This window comes from Glossina fuscipes, unplaced genomic scaffold (genome assembly GCF_014805625.2).
Source record: "Glossina fuscipes isolate IAEA_lab_2018 unplaced genomic scaffold, Yale_Gfus_2 148, whole genome shotgun sequence".
NCBI lineage: Eukaryota > Metazoa > Arthropoda > Insecta > Diptera > Glossinidae > Glossina > Glossina fuscipes.
The window spans coordinates 601,417-618,814 of NW_023998491.1; the positions used below are offsets into that span (position 1 = coordinate 601,417).

The window sequence follows — 17,398 nt, forward strand, 5'->3', positions numbered from 1 at the left end:
ATTTCTCTGGCGAATGAATGAGAGAATGAATAAACAAAGTGAAAACTTTAAACAAAGAGAACATAAAATTCTTATGAGTCAGAGCCTGGTGCCGCTGAACATACCCCAGCACCAGGAAATTGACAAAAGCCCTCACAACTTCTTTTCTAACTCAGTCTTGGTTAACAGCCGCTTTTTTCGTCATTAGACGTAACGGGTGCATGTCCAGCTAAAAATTACTAAAGCAACTTCAGGGAGAAGCCGATATTTTGCTTTTAATTTTGCAGACTTTAGGTCATCTGTAAGGTAGAGTCATAACTAACTTCCAATGCAGCTACGTAGGCCGAATCTATTGTTCGTATTTACCCACGATAAGTCACGGAAAGACACGAGTTTTTGTTTTCACTGCATAGATGAAGATTCAGTTAGTCTTTTGTCAACCGTTTCATGTGGTGCGTGTTACATTCAACTGGTTTTTTTATCCTTTGAAATCGCGAGTCAAAAAGTACATATTAAACAAAAACATTTGGAACAGTGCCTACTGCCGTATGAACATTTTTTTTAATGCTTGAGAAGCATGAAAATTACATACTTGGTAGTTCTAGTCTTAAGTGCCTTAGTGTAAACTCTTGAAAATAAAAGATTAAGATCGATCCTTCGCTTAGTTTTACTTTTTAAACAACTGTATACTCTTCTGTATCATCCCTAAAATGTGGGTTCCATGCTTGATTAGGTGAGATCAGAAGAAAAGATGGATTTTCCTACAGAAATAAAGAAAGAGTGGTCTGCAGTGGACATTGACTGATTAAACTGTAAGGAAAATTCGATGAAAACTGTACTTTGTTCTTCCTTTAAGCAGCCTCACTCACTCTGATCAGTTATTGTTTTGAAAATGACGTAACATTCATAGAAGGTAAAAGTCGATGAAGCTGTCTTGCAGACTGATAATAAATATCGAGCTTTTAAGGAGAGATGCAAATAATCTTGAATCGGCCCGAAAACTGCAGAAGCCTTGCACTGCAGAAAATTTCTAATTCTAAACTAAACTAAAGTGTTAAGTATAAATTGAAATCATTCGGACGCGTATGCCAGTTCATGAGTATTCAGACTTTGCACGGATGGAAAGTGCGATCGGCAGTATAATTATTTCAAACGATTTTCTTATGGAGCGACTATGCTGTTTTTTCGTACATGTGTTCCATACTATACGTTTTAGTTTAGGACGCCACGTTCGTTCCAATTTTTCCCATATAATGCTTTAGAGAAGTTAGAGAAGAAAAAATTTGTACGTGAGCAGTAAGTGAGCAACCCTATTCAGTATTCATATACAATATAGCCTTGATGATAAGATCGAGCAGCACAAAAAGCAAGAAAAATTTGGTGAGCAGGAATGATAAACTGATTACCTGCACACTTCTGAAGACTAGTCATGTACCCAAAATGTATTTCCACACAATAGGCAACAAGCCGGGCAACCGAGATAAAAAGAACGGCATCGGTGGACGCTAAGGTCGGCGTGGTGTCGAAGGTTTCGAAATTTCGCGTCTTGCCTTTAGGATTCTTGTCCTATCTAAAACATTTTGAAACATTTTTGTGCCAAATCGATCTTCAATCAATTAAATCATAATAATTTTATCATAAACCGACTTTATTTCGTGAATACCTTGGGTCGTGCGTAAATAAAGCTTATAAATTTAAAATTTCTTATTTATTTAAATAAAGTTTAGCAGGAATTAAAAATTTATTTTAAATCAAAATTGTTCGCTTTTAGCAATATATCTCGTAATTTGAACTATCGGCGCAACTCCATTCGATAATATTCTTTCCCGTGCTGCCAATAAATGTTATGATTCCCTCTATAAGTGCAATTACAGCTACTATGCCCATCCAGTATATTTTTCCATAGTTTTTAGTGCAGAATGTTGTCAAACCTGGCACAATTAATGTTAAAACGCTTAGACATAATGAACCAAGTAATCCCATGATATATTGAAAGTGAAAAGGAGAAATCATCGCAAGCACAAGAGTAAGCAGCTAAAGCAAATTATGTAAACAGACATATAGACAGAATAAATAATGTTTCGATTGATATAGAAGCTCTGACTGTCAGACCCCTAAAAAAGAAAGAAAAGGTTTTTTGCGCTTGTAATGACTTTAACAATCGACAGGCATTCTAAGTGAATCCAAGCGAGAAAAGTATACGCGAAGATTGAGTGTTTTTAAGGCGATAACGAGACGCAACCGACCCGCGATTCCTTTTTAGGCTCTGTTAAGGATTTCTGGGTTTTTATTGAATTGCCATTTAGTGGATTAGGATTGCTAAAAATAGAGTATAATATAACCGGTACAACCTCTTCTATGTGGGTGGGGTCAAGTCATATCTGATATTCTTGATAAGATCTCTACGATTTGCGAACGTGTTAAGTAGGATGGTGAACAATCTCGTTTAAAGTGTAATATAGCGCGATATAATTTTCCCAAAATATTTATTTCTTATTGACTTAATAGTCGCTTTGAACAAGCTTATGGATTCTACAAACAAAAAAATTGTCCTCGAATTTCCCGGCTTTTCCTCAAGCGTCCGCACTGAAAAGACTAATTGCGAATTCCTGCGAAATGATATCATTATGACGTAGACTTTAGGATCTACACATTTTTTCTGTCAGTCCGTAACACGTAACTTACAAAAAGCGTGTAACTCTTTAACAGACTCAGCAAAAGGCACAATTTCTCGCAAATCTTCTTTGAGGACTGGAATTGGGGAGCATTACTGAGCACGAAAAGGCGATTAAATGTGTTCCGATCGCAGATTAAGAGAAAACACAATACCAAAAATTACTCTATTAAGACGATGCAATACATTTGAAGACTTTAAATGCATTTTTGTAAAAACACGACGGGTATAACTGCCTATCCGTCTGTACCCGCTTTTCGGTAATGATTGCGTAAAACGCAAAATTTTTCTAAAAACCCTTATGTATTTCATTAATTAGTGATAAATAGATTAAAAGAAAGCTTGCACTGGCCACATTGCAGGCCGTGCAGAGAGCCTTAGATCCAATGTCCCTCACTGGCACCCAATTTTTAATGTTTTCCAAATATAAATTTTTTGTTGTTACTCAGATTCGGCTTCTTGCCTCTCCCTCTCTGAACTAACCCCAGCGAAAGCCTTTCCTATCTTAATTGATGCTTATTGTATTAAATAGAGATTAAAATCTTCTGTTCTAGGTATACCTGCGCATTACATCTTTTCCTTCTTTTTACAAATCAAGGGGGCGTACTTAGGCATTGAATCGTTGCGAGTCAATTCGATCTTTGATTTTTTGAAATGTATTTTATACGTACCATTAATAAGACACGAAGACCGTATTTAATCAGATCTTTGTTGTCTATGTGCAGCTCGTCGACTATATAATGATAGGCCGCATTGAGTTGTAAGGGATATGTGAAAAATATGCCTATCGCGGCGAAAATTTTACTAATTTGACCGAGGCTGCATATTTAAATGAGAAACAATGACGATTAGCATCAAACAGAAGTTGTATAATTCAATCGCAATCTTACGTCGTGGTCGGCGTCCCAAGAAAAATGAAGAAGTCTGTACTATAGATTTTGGAAGCACCTGCGCCGCCAACTAATAGTGCGAACACTGCCAGTGTTTTCATTCCAGCGCATACCAAAGTGGAGCTGACCAAAGCCCTGTCCGTTTTTTCCGTAGCAGCAATTATGGGAAAAAATAAATTGATTCCCTCGCTTGCATATATAACATAGCTATTATACAAAAGCATATTTTCCAAAGGAATTGTGTCTCCATATGTTCGGTTACCGGTATCATTAAAAAGATAAACAAATCCTATACAAATGGCGAGCAGTTGGAATATTAACCCGATTATAGCTAATATGTAAATAGCTAATGAACTCCATATTGGCATAAAGCAGAGAACGATTAAAATAAGCGCCAAAATGAGAGTCAACAAACGGAAATCTATATTATGATTTGATGAAGTATTCTTTGTTATAACTTGGCAGATATGACTTGTAATAAAGCTTAGATAAAGACTGCAGACGCAAATTGAAAACGTGAATCCGAATATTATAATGAAAATCTTGAAGACTGTGCTTGCTTTCCGGAAACATCCAGTGCCATTCTCAAATGTCGTCTTTACAAACTCGGGATATGTTTTACTTCCCGTGTTATTAGTTGCCAGTATATAGAGACACAATGCAGTTAACAGATGACTAAACACAATTCCAGAAATGCCCCAAAGAAGGTTGTCATGAAGAGCAACTGAAACAGGAGCAACGTAAATACCACAGCCCATGAACGCTTTCAGAAAATACACGAAAGCAAAGAAGAACCTGACAGTGAAAAAAGCCATTGGAAAATGTGTAATTAATTATACGCAATATACGCAAACAAATTTACCCGACTGACTCTTCTGAATTCTCATCACCAGCCCGTTGTCGTCTGCCCATCGGCTTAGACCGAATATGCATCTCCATCATGTTATTGCTAGGTAAAGACATTTTCCGCAAAATTTTATCAACAACAGATGGCAGATAATTAAAATCTTAAAAATTATTTTATTTTCTGAAATTTCAGAATAATATTTGCTCGATTTAAACGTGTTTTTAAAGGATACTTTGTTACATTTATAAAAAAAAAAAACAAGTAAGAAAATTATATTCGGTGATGACCGAATCTCTTATACTCAGCATTGTTATCCTAAACTAAAAAAAATTTTCATGTTGTATAATATTGGATGGGCGTAGCTGGTTTTTTCTATTTTCCATATAAGAATTTTTGTCGCATAGGCGTTTGGGCGCATTGTAGGCGTGTCCTTTAAAAAGCATCTAAATTCTTTTGCAATTTTACAGACGACATCTTCAGCTGCACAGTTGAAGCAGTTGGACGAACCGATAGAGATGCTTAGATGCACTCCAAATTTAAAACTGGCCAAGAATTTATACATTTTATATGGTTCCTGAAGCTTGCTTCTACGGCTTATAAAGATGTTGAAAAAAAATATTAATTTATGACACATTATAATATTTGGTAGGCGTGGTCAATTTTATTCATACTTGTACAGGTACTACAGCATAGCCCATAGACTATGCTTTCAAGATTTTGTACATTTTCCTGCTACAGTTCATGGGCAATAAGCAAAAATCCAGTTTCTTACGGTTTACGTGTTGGTTCAGGAGCGTCTTTCGAACTATTTGGGCCATATTCGATACCATTCTGCGCGCAAAAGTTTCCAATGTTTCTGTCAAATTTGAAATTGATAGCTACGGCCAGGACAACAGACGGACAGACATACAGACATACAGTCGGACATGCTTAAAACTATCACTTTGAAGAAGGAACTCATTCACAACGAAATACCTTATTGATAACACAAATACAACAATGCAGTTTCGCTTTTTGTCGTCGATGTACTATTCGATAATAAACTTTGTTTCAATTTACATATTGAACTCTCCATAAACAAAGCTAGCTATATATTAGACTTTTTTGAACGTTGATCAAGAGAATTTCGTTCAGCCCCGTATTACAAAGACTGTGCTACATGAGCTTGCTCAGATCAACACTAGCATATGTGCCCCGGCGCAGGCTCTCATTTAAAAGTAAAAATAGACAATCAGCCTATCAACCGTATTGCGGTTGAAAAATTGCAGCACAATTTATTCCTCATCTTTCAAATAAATTGAAAATCTATCTATCCATAAAGAGAAAATCGCTGGCAATGGTGTATCGGGTTTTCCATTAAAATTTAAATATCAAAGCACTACTCAAAATTAAGTTAAGCCATCAGCGGAAGAATGTAATTGAATAGATTTGAATTTATTAGACGGAGGGGAAGAGATTTTTTTCCAGTGTACGATATTAAATAGTATATAATAATAAATTGATATTGTTATACCCTACACCACAAGGTGGTGCAAGATATATTAAGTTATTGCGGCCATATGTAATATGCAGGCAGGCTTATGTTATAGACCTATTACGTTTATTATAACGATCGATTCAGAATTATTATCTGAATTGATTTAAGCCTGTCTGTCCGTCAGATGTCTGTTAAAGAAAACCTATGTTCACGCTACAGGCTGCAATTTTTGAGAAATTTCTATGAAATTTGGTACAGTGACTTGTTTTAACCCAAGAATGGAAGCTATTGAAAAAGGGTTCGGATCGGTCAACTTTTTCGACCAATCCACAAGATAAATATTGCAATTTTTAAAATACCTCGGCAAAAATTGATTAAGTAGTTACTATTTCGGTATTGTAAATTGGTATGAAAACTTTTGACTGGCGGGGGCAATTTTGAACCTCCTCTCATATAACAAAAAATGAAGTTCATGCGACAAAAAAGGTATAATTTTCAATGCTTTATAAGAAAAATTATTACATAATAGTAATTTAACATAAAAAATGAAATGTGCCAAATTTGGATCATGTCTTCCTACTTTTTGGATCCCACTCTAATAAGGTTTTTCATGAAAATTGTCCCTTTGTAGAGCAAAGAAGTCTAGGTTTTAACATGTGGTGATGAAAATTGACCGATAATACTAACTTCATATAAAAATAAGAATTTTGTTAGACAATGTGGTGTAGGGTATTTAATGGCTATCCTTGCCGTATTAAAATATTGTTACTTGTATTTTAACGAACTAATGTGCTTGTTGCAAAACGAACATGTTCGATCAATGTCTTTCTTTATTCACTTTTTTACAGTGGGGGATCTTGAGACCAGTCACTTTCTTACTCCATTTTCTAATGTTAAACATTTCATTTTTGTATAAAACGGCGGTACGTTAGGCAAATGGCTATTAGCGAACGAACAGCTTAACGAAGGCAAAATTATATCAAGATTGACATGATTACAGCTGCAATTAAATTTCTTCGTTGCAAGTCAGGCTTAACTATACAAACATTCAACAAAATTAATTAACTTGATTTTTCTACCTTAGCTCTCGCAAGTTTCTGGTAAGAACATCGGCCATCATCACGTTTGGATTGCAATATTTTAATCCCACCATTTATATACATTCGGGATATAGTGTGAGAGTGACCTAAGCCGTCTTAATAGAAAACATTTTTTTACAAACTCCCCCCTAGTTATGTCATCGCCCACTGGTATATTTTGCATATTAATGCAATTTCAAAATTCTTCGAAATGCAACTGAGATTTCCAAAAACTTGCAGGCAAAAACAGAAAGCGCATACTTCCAAAAACTATAGCCGGAGAACTTTAACTTTGATAATCTCCTCAAGACTGTAATGAAATCGGTAAACGTCATCCCATAATTAACGGATGATTGTGTGGCTCTTTCAAATGAATTTTGATATCAACAAAATGAAAGGGAAATTAGGTTAAAAATAGGGAATAAGTAAGAAAATTGTGTTCGGATGTGATCGAATCTTTTATACCTATCACCCGTCCTATTCTAAAAGAGTTAAAAAGACGTAAAAAAAAAACAACTATTTCGAGCTGTATAATATGGAGTGGGCGTAGCTGATTTTCTCTATTTTCAAAATAAGAGTTTTTTTGGGGATAGGTTTGTGGGTGCTGTAGCCGTATCCTTGGCAAAGCTTTGTTTTTTACCTTCATTTTCGCTAACGGGCGAATGTCTACCACAAATACTACAAAGTTGGAGACACGGACAGATGGTCAGACGAACAAACTAATGTATTTAGTTCTATTCCAAACTTGAAATTCGCTAAGAATATATACTTGGAGCATTTTTCTGCCCCTTGTAAAGACATTGAAAAAAATTAAATTTTGCTATGCTATTATATTGGGTAGAAGAGATCAATTTTTCTCATTTTTCTGCAGGTACTACGGCATCGTCTATAGAATATACTTTTTAAATTTTTCTAGACTTATCTGCTGTAATTTATGAGTAATGAGCAGAAAACTATTTTTGTTCCTTTTGAAAAACAAAGGTATTTTCACTTTACATAGTACCGTGGACGCATATTTCGAACGATTTCGCCCATTCTCAATACCGGCCTGGGTGTAAAAATTTCCAATGTTTTCAATAAATTTGAAGTCGATAACTTCATTTTTTTGGCCAGGGGGATGTTTACAGCAGGCGGACGGACACACACACACACACACACACACACACAAACAGGCGGACATACGGACAAACGGACCTGCTTAAATCGTTTACGAATTTGATATCGATCAAGAATATATGTAGATACTGGGGTCTCTGATGCTTCCTTCTGGGCATTGCATACGCATTGACAGAATGAGTACACCCCTCGTCCTGCGGTAATAGATGTAGAAATACGAAAATTGCATGAAATGTAAGGCAAAGCACACTGACAAAAGAAGAATTCGTTAAATCAAGCAAAGCAAAACCTGCAGAGCAAGCGAAAATATTTTGACTATTCAACACAGACAGTATTGAATCGAATTTATGCGAAATAGCCTATGCACAATAAATTGTATATTTTTAAAATCATTTTTTTTGCTTAGAAACGACTATGAGAGACGAACAGTGTAAAGCTGATGATTGAAATGAAAAGTACGACAGTTTACAAAACCTATTGAAAACGAACGAGCTAAGACAGAGAGAGAGAGAGAGAGGGAGAGAGAGAAAGTAGATTTTTTTCGCTGTTTTCAAAAATATTTCTCTAGTCGAATTTAGGCAGCGGCTCACTTTAGCATCGTATTTAAATAGATAAAAAATTCAAAAATTATTTAATGAAAAAAGCAAAAAAAAAAAAATAAAAGAAAAGAAAAACGAAGAAAAATTGCAATTGTTCTTGTTTTACAAACGAATCGAAAGACATTTTAAAAAATTTTCTTTAAAAAAATTATTTAAATATTAATTATTTATTACAAATTGTCGTAGTTTTTACGTAATGTTTGAATTTTAAGGTTTTGCAAAAAGATAAAAAGGCTACGAGAGCGTTCAAAGCATCATAAAGGATCGAAAAATTCAAAAGCAAATGGCTACCACCTTAGCTTTGACATCTCGAAAGGAATTAATGCACAAAGCCGGCTGGAAAATCGATCAAAATGAAGAGGGTAATCTTTTTAATCGAAAATTTCGAGAAAAGAAAATATTCTCTCTTAGGAAAGATATATATATATATAGATATATATATACAGTGTGATATATTTTTAGTTATTTCTACGTATGGCCGCATTGACGTAAAATGTTCTATGTAAAATATATTTTAGCCATCATTTGTCGCCTTTTAATGCTTCAGAGACCATAAATTCTCGCAATTTCGTATTTTTTTTTTTTTTTTTGCGTTTTGAAAACTATTGCTGCTTCTTCTTACAACAAAAAGAGATAAAAGCTTCAAGAGAAAAGGTTGTTGAAGCAATGCATAACGGCAGGTGGCGCCAATAAGGCTATCTGGGATATTTGAAAAGCTGTTACAATGTAATTACAGGGACTGGTTGATTTGTAAAACCATGGGGCGGAAGACATCCACGTCGGCGCTATTCTCAGCGAAACCTAATTAACACACGCGCCTAATATTGGCCGTCTTTCCTTTTTATCAGGATTACTTTGATTTTCAATTTATCGTGGGCGTGTTTGTTTGCTAATTCCATCTTGTTATCGCTTTTTTGTTTACCCGAATTTCAGCTTCGAGGTTTTAAGAAAAGCCGTCGAAAGTATAGAGAAAGAACTACAGATGAAAATGTGAACCAAGCCAATAATGATGACTTATATGTCCACTCAAAAAAACGTTGCAAAATAGTTGGGGGAAAAAGAAATTTTCACATTTTTTTTTTTTTTTTACAAGTACATTAACTGTCACCTGTGGTGTTGTGGCAATGTATACTAATGTATAAATCTATTCGATATTTATTTTCATTTAATGTCGTTACGAAAAGAAAATCTTAGCAAGAAAAATTTTTGCATTGGCTTTTCCAGGTCCGCTTTAAGATAAAGCGATCGCATTCTTTTCTTATATACAATTCAGTATCACAAGAAAGACTAGTCGCCAGATGAAGGAAATCTTCCCGCCGTGTAAAGGGTCCAATAAGTGATATTCTCTATAATTTGCGGAAATACTGAATCCAATAATTTATCACTTGAGTTGTAGTACCATATTCAACTGTATACAGCTTAAGTTGTATACACCTTCACGTCCTAAGGAACCGATGAATAACGCGGAATATAAAATCGAATTTCCTGACCAATGATCTTGATGATCGATATTTGTCATATTATAGTCCGCTAGAGAGATAAGAACGGGAGTAACACGACTAAAGGAACGAGGGAAGAACCGTCAATACGAAGATCGTGTACATATGATTTCAGTCAGACACAAATGAATTCGACATTATTCAGCTTGAAAGAGGAAGCAACTTTTTCCTGATTGCAGCACCTCCCACAATCAAGACTCCAGCAGAGTGCTGAACATACATTAAATGATTGGGCATCTAATTTTTTGACGTACTCTTAGGCCGCAGTTTATTTCCTTAATCAAGGCGCCTGCCGCGGACACAGAATTTTTAAATGGGAAATGCCCCATGTTTTACTGGCTTGATTACAACGTGTCTTCAATAAATGGCGTTTCCAAGAAAAATTTTTGCATTGGCTTTTGCATGTCCGCTTTATCTTAGCGAGGGAGCGTGGTTTGAAGCGAAAACCCATATCCGAAACAGCATATCCGCAAAATCAATAAGTAATTTTTATACCCATCAGAAGCATACCCCAGAGACCGCACAAAGTATATACATTCTTGATTAACATCAAATTCTGAATCGATTAAAGCATGTCCGTCTGTCCTTCTGTTGCAAACCTTCTACTGTCCGTAAAAATGAAGCTATCGACATCAAATTTGAAAGGTCTTGCACGTAGCTTTGCGTTGAAAATGGGCAAAATCGGTCGAAAGGCACGCCTGCAGTATCACGTAAACTAAGAACACCTTCGTTTCTCAAAAGGTTTTGTTAATTAGTCATAAACTGTAGCGGATAAATGTATGTATTGTTAATTGTGAAATATTTACTTCAAAATTACATCCAATCTTATTTAATTAATTATAAATAATTAAATAATTATTAGCCGGAGCAGAGATCTTAGCAAAAAAATATGAGCATATTTTCTAACTCTTTTTTTATTGCTTTTCGCTTGTTCTTGTCATAGCCTGTTACATTGACATTGATGCCGATGGCGACAGTGATCGAGAAGATGATGACAGACGCGTTCCCTCAAATTGGTGCAATTTGCCAGATTTAATTTTGGAAGAAATATTTACATATTTAACACCCAGAGAACGCTACTATGCTGGATTGGTAGGCAGGCGTTCTTGAAATAAATTATTTGAAGAAAAAAAACAAAAAAAAATTACAATTTTCCTTTCAAGGCCTGTAAACAGTGGTATCGTGCTTTTTACTTGCCCGCTGTCTGGAATAATTTTCTGGTGGATGATCGTACATTGACTCGACAAAAATACAATTATTATTCGGGCTGGCAATACTGTTTGGATCATATGCGAACGCAACATTGCTTAGCCCGCATTGGTAGGCATTTACGCGGCTTAGAATTTCGACCCGAAGTCAGTTTCAATAATATTTATCAATTTATGACAATGCTTTCATGGAGCATGGGAAAGGGTATGGAAAAGAATGGTCCAAACGACTTGAAGGGTATGGGTCAACGAATACGTTCGCTAACTTATATATTCCCATGTAATATGTCCCAAGCTAACGATCCAGAGGGCATTAAACTTTTTGGTACTGGCGGACAAATGCTTAAGGGTTTAAAAGATCTACTCTCGAAATTGAGATATTTGAGAGTTTTGAAATTGGTCGACTTTGTATTAGAGAATTATGAAGCCAAACATTTGTTAGATGAAGTATTGGACGCTTGTTGTACGACAATGAAAGTATTGAATATAGTTAACGTTACAACCCATCATTGTCCCATAATTCATGTCGGATTGTTTATCAATTTGCAGGTAAGTTATCAGACAAAAGAGAAGCGAAAGATTTTTGCAAAGGCGTTCTCTCATCTTCCAGATCTTAACTATTGCCCCACAAAATATTGATGATGACATTTTATCATTATTGGGTGATACGCGCTTAAAACATTTACATCTACTTCAAAATTGTTATACCGCCTCGTATTTAACGATCAATCATTGCAGCGTTCGAGCTTGGCGTATACTGAAACGCGATAATCCCCGATTGAAAATCCATCTACGCTTGGAATCTTTAAGTGATGGCGAATTAGTAATACAACCAGAGGCCCCCGTCTATAGTATCACTTATAGTGCACCTAAATCAATGGTAATTGTAGCCAGTTGAAAAGGTCATGCGATGGATAAAAAATATTTCATACTCTTTTTAGATACTTCCCGATACTCTAATACGGATGATAGATAATTATCATAATACTTTAGCGATCTATGGTTACGAAATGTTGCCACGATACTGTAGCCCCAAAGCGTTTCACAATCGCATCGATTCGCTGATGTTGTTAATTTGTCGGCAATGTTTCAATTTGCACACTTTGGTAGGTGGTACTCGCTTTAACATTTGCATTGAGTATGCTTTCGCTAATTTTGTCGTTGATGAACCATTGCTTTCTTTTTACTCATATTACGTTTAGCTCATACGTGAAAAAGTGTCTACTTCAACGGTGCTTTTGTTAGCACGTACCGCTCAAAATTTGCGACATTTCTACGTTCGACGTTTCGCAGTTGTTTTACGTTGTGACTGGCCCCGCCATCCGGAATGGTCGGACGAGTTTTACGCTTGGCTACGCCGTTGTAGCCGCTCATACGAATCAGTAGAATGTGAAGTCTCACAAATTTTAGGAGAGAACTGGCACTTTTTAAGCGACCAAGAGTATAAAGAACTAACAGTGGACGTCCAAGCAATTTACTAAGGTCGTTCTTTTTTTATTTTTTTTTTTTGAATTTTTTTAACTAAAAATTGTGATATAGTTTCTAAAGTGTTTTTTTTTTTATCTAATTTTAGTTTTTTTTGCAATTATGGCTTTGAAATAAAGAAATTAGTTTTTCGTTTTCTTGCTTTTTTCAATGTAAAATGATGACAGCTCTTGAAAGCTATTGTTGAAAGCATTGAAATGCACTTTATACATCATCAGTGCCATAGTGACCTTGACCAAGGCAACAAAATTGTCTTTTTGCTTGCTATAAATGTATCGTAAAATTCGATAAAGATTAAGCGGAAAACAGCCCAGGCATGCATTCAAAGAAAATAGAATCAAAGAGAGACAAATTTCAACATTAATTACAATTAGCTTAAGTCGATATTTCAATATTTCAATATTCTACCAACTTGCAAAACATTTGGGATATTTAGTAAGAACCTCCTGCCTTCCTGCTTTTCTAGATTTTTCTTGAAATTATTATAATTAATTTAGTCAGGGAAATAAATTCTGAGACTAAAGAACTCATAAAAAGCTCTAGGAAGCCTCTAAGACTATCGGGTTTTATTAAAAAACTTTACTACGCTTGAGATTTGAACTCACGATCATTAGGCCACTCAGGCAGATTTCGCTAAAATATATTGTACGTGTTTTTATAAGATCTGCATGAGAAAATGCTATTAAGAAAATGTTTATTTATTAATTATTAGAAGAGAATAAAAGAAAAAATAAGAAAACGAGAACAATAGGGTTCACGTTTAACTCTAATTTATTTAGTTTAGTTTAGTTAATTAGTCAGTTGGCGGGAGAATTGTTAAGAAAAATTTTGCGATCCTTAAGATATGCTTTAGTTTTATTTTATTTTATTTTTTTTTCACTGATTCTTACTACGGAAATGTAACAAAAAAAAAACGGTAAAATTAGAAACATGAAGAATACAATGTTAAGCCGAATACAGAAAATATTGAAATATAAAAATAAATTAAGTAAAAAAGAAAAATGCATACAAGTTGTCACTGAAATGTGCATTCGATTTGTTTGTAAACAAATCGTAAGAAATTGATTAAAAAGCAAAATTTGTAAATTGAATGAAAAGAAAATTCAACACAAAATAAAAGAGAAAAGTGTTTCTTCTGTTTTTTTTTTTTTTTTTTTATTTTATTTATAATTTTTCGGTTTTCTCTAATCAAGAAAATTTCGTAAAATTTTTTGGCAAAATTTTACTGAGTCGACACGTCGTATTGATCATGACCGACTAAAACAAAAAAAAAATCAAACAAAAAAAATAGAAAAGATTCTTCTTGTTCGACTATTAAAGTAGACATAAATAAGATTTGTTTCGCTGTGATATAATAATTCGGGAAAAATTTTATAATAAAAGCTTAGTACAACAATTTCCCAATAGAAATTTATTGAAACAGAATTCTAAAAGGACCGTAAGAAATTGTTTGTCAACTGATCTCATCGTCATGAATAAGCGTACATTGCATTGGAGCTATTTAAATATCAAGGACATTCCTATGGATTTGTACTTGTATGAAGATCTCGAAGAGCTTTATCTTAAGGAGAATTATATAGCTGCCATTCCGAAATGGTTTTTAAACTTGACTACTTTAAAATTTATACATTTAGCCGGCAATAATCTTACTAAACTTCCCGAAGAGATCTACTTATTGGAAAATCTGGAATTCTTGGATTTATCACAAAACCAATTAACTACACTGCCAGAAACACTTTGCCTGCTAACAAATTTGGAACATTTAAATGTGAGCACAAACGAATTGGAAATGCTGCCGAATGGTAAAAATACCTATTTAATATAACATCTTTATTATGTAAAATATATGAGAGAGTATGAAGGAAATTTCTTAATTTAATTGCGCATCTCGCGTCTCTCATTAATCTAAATAACTAAATGTGTGTTGGGCAAAATTGAACAACATTTTTTGTGACTTATAAAGGTTGCACACAAGAAGTACAGTGTATTTTTGCACATAAAGGAGCGCTTTAAGAAGTTGAAAAGAATTTTAATTTACCCAAGGACCTGCAAGGAACGTAAAGTTATCTAATCTTCTTGTGCATTCAGTCAACTCAATGTCTCAAGTCCTCACATGAAACTCAAAACAAATGGCGATAGTTTGTGGAATCTTTGCATGATATTTTCATTTTCATTTTTATAGTCTGATCAACAAACCGCGCCAAGAGATTATTATTGCAATTTCGGCGGTACTCGTCTTACTCGTCTTGATTAAAAAAAAATATTCGAAAAATCCAAAAATCCGCACTATTGAAACTCAGTTTAAAGAGTGTTTAAGATTAACCCCGGACAATATGCTATAAATTTCTAATATCTACGACAAAAAAATGTCTTACATTAGATTACCTTCTCTTTGCAGATATAAATTCATTGAGACGCTTAGAAACTTTAAACATATCCAAAAATCACCTCAAACGTTTACCTCTGCACCTTTGCGAATTATCCAGGTTGAGTAATTTGAATGTCAGCGATAATGTGGATATTTGGCATATACCGGAACGTATCGCTTATATGCCCTCATTACAAATGTTTTCCGCCGAGCGTAAGTGAAAAACACATAACTAACATAAGCTCATTTTAAAGCATTTTTATTATTTTTAGGTTGTTCACTGATCTATTTACCGGTGGCTTTAGCGAAATTCATCGGATATTTAAGAATATTTAATAACGGCGCTGTTACTCACATACCAGTAATCTACGAAAAATTCTATCAGAGTTTTTATGAGACAATAGCGAAAGTAACAAACATGTATGACATAATTCTGTGTTGTTCTTGTGTGAGGAAACTAATTTTTTTGTTTATTTGTTGTTTCGTTAATTTACTTTCAAAAGCGCCTATGAATTTTTTTTGTTTTCTTTATTTATTTATTTTTTTTTTTTTTGCGTTACCGTTTATAGAGTAATGAGTCATGAGAATTTATTTTGGGTGCTGGAAAAGGAGACTAATACCAAGCTATTACTTCCTATAGGAACGCGGCGTGTATTTCGTGTACCGTCTAAAGAGAATCAAGTCTCACTCTATGACGACTGCTTGAAATCGTTGGAATATTTGAATCGCTTAACGCCCATATACAATAATCCCGCTCTCAATTATATTCTGCCTGAAAAATTTATGGTAGATCATATTAGAAACGGTCCAATAGCTCGTTGCACCTTTTTACAATGTTCAAATCCTCTCTTCACAAGTTATTATTTTATGGTGGTTAAAAGGTTAGTTATCGAGTTAAGTAGTATTCCTTAAGAATTATTAATTAAAGAAAGAAAAAATATTTATAATTTATATTTAGGCGTGGCAGTACATCTCGCCGATTATTTACTTGTTACTTTTGTACGCAATACTGTGCAAATGAATGGCTTTGTGATAATCATAAAAAATATTATACAATCGACTGGCAATTGTACGATAACTGAAACTGTAGCGAAGACTAAGTTCTTTGATTTTTTTTTATTTTATCAAAAACAATTTGAAGTAAAGTATATGGCATCAATTTTGTGATATTAATGTTCATAATAACGTCACTCAACGGCAAATTAATATGAAATTATATATAAAATTGTTAGCATTCTGAAATTGCTACAAAAATAATAAAAAAAAAAATAGAAAAACTATTTTGTTCAACTAAAATCACGACTTTATTTGAAGATGTGAGCAAAACAATTTAATCTCGTGCCTAAGGCTGCTACTTCGTGATTTGTTATTGAAAAGAAAGTACAAAAATTGTTGATCAGAAATATAACTTACAAAGAGGCTATCCCCAGACAACTCTAAAGCATTCTCAATTCAAAGGATCATAAAAGATCCTTCAAATTCATACTAGGGTGCCCCATAATTTTCTTCCTTTTCTTGATTAAATGATTATTTACTGTTGTCCTGGGAATGTTGATGGTATCGACTATATCACGGATTTTTAGCGAGCATACTCTTGATGAGATCCGCAGTCCGGCTACTACGGTCTTCACCTTTCAAATCTAAATGGCCAGCTCTAAACTTCTTAAACCAATTGCGAACGATTCTAATAGTCATAGTGCCACGCTCATAAACGGTGCAATGAACGGTAACTTTCCGAGAATGCTTCTTTTGGCTATCCATATTGAATGGTGTAGAAAGAGCTTTTAGAAGAGACTTTGTCACCACTGAAGAGTACTACGAAATAGCTGTGAGACGACTGAAATCGATGCTATAATCGAGCACATCTATAAACACAGTCATCTCGAGCGCGGCTAGGAAAAAACTTGTGGAGATAATTTGTCATCTATATTTGTTTTGAATGGAAAATAAAATAAACTATGATTGCAAAAAACCTTGTAAAATTTTATTACACTGCCAAAAGGAAGTTCAAACTAATTTTACCTGTGAGAAGCTTGGTCTAATACAATAAAGCAGGAGTCCAGTTTTCTATTTATTTCGAGCGATCTTATCCAAATGCGTAGAAATTACCCTTAGATTGGCAGTAACTTAAGTAGACAATATCAAACGCCCTCCCCCGGCACCTTAGACAACTTTCT

At 34.4% G+C, this 17,398-nt stretch overlaps 2 protein-coding genes across 3 annotated transcripts; both read left to right on the forward strand.

Annotated features, from left to right (window-relative positions):
* Window positions 1-8,685: 8,685 nt before the first annotated feature.
* On the forward strand, window positions 8,686-14,060 carry LOC119641386. The gene is made up of 7 exons (XM_038040001.1): window positions 8,686-9,023; window positions 11,104-11,252; window positions 11,324-11,917; window positions 11,979-12,248; window positions 12,310-12,474; window positions 12,571-12,850; window positions 14,047-14,060. Exons 1-6 carry the CDS (start codon window positions 8,945-8,947, stop codon window positions 12,847-12,849), a joined length of 1,536 nt encoding a protein of 511 aa, XP_037895929.1. The 5' UTR covers window positions 8,686-8,944; the 3' UTR covers window position 12,850; window positions 14,047-14,060.
* Window positions 12,767-16,433, forward strand: LOC119641387 (leucine-rich repeat and death domain-containing protein 1). 2 transcript variants are annotated; one of them, XM_038040003.1, is made up of 6 exons: window positions 12,767-12,850; window positions 14,277-14,655; window positions 15,252-15,434; window positions 15,494-15,641; window positions 15,791-16,102; window positions 16,180-16,433. In XM_038040003.1, the coding sequence occupies exons 2-6, from the start codon at window positions 14,325-14,327 to the stop codon at window positions 16,301-16,303; spliced, it is 1,098 nt and encodes a 365-aa protein (XP_037895931.1). In that variant the 5' UTR covers window positions 12,767-12,850; window positions 14,277-14,324; the 3' UTR covers window positions 16,304-16,433. The 2 variants fall into 2 exon arrangements, with proteins under 2 accessions (XP_037895931.1, XP_037895930.1); XM_038040002.1 differs by lacking the exon at window positions 12,767-12,850 and having other exon boundaries at window positions 14,054-14,655.
* Window positions 16,434-17,398: the final 965 nt, after the last annotated feature.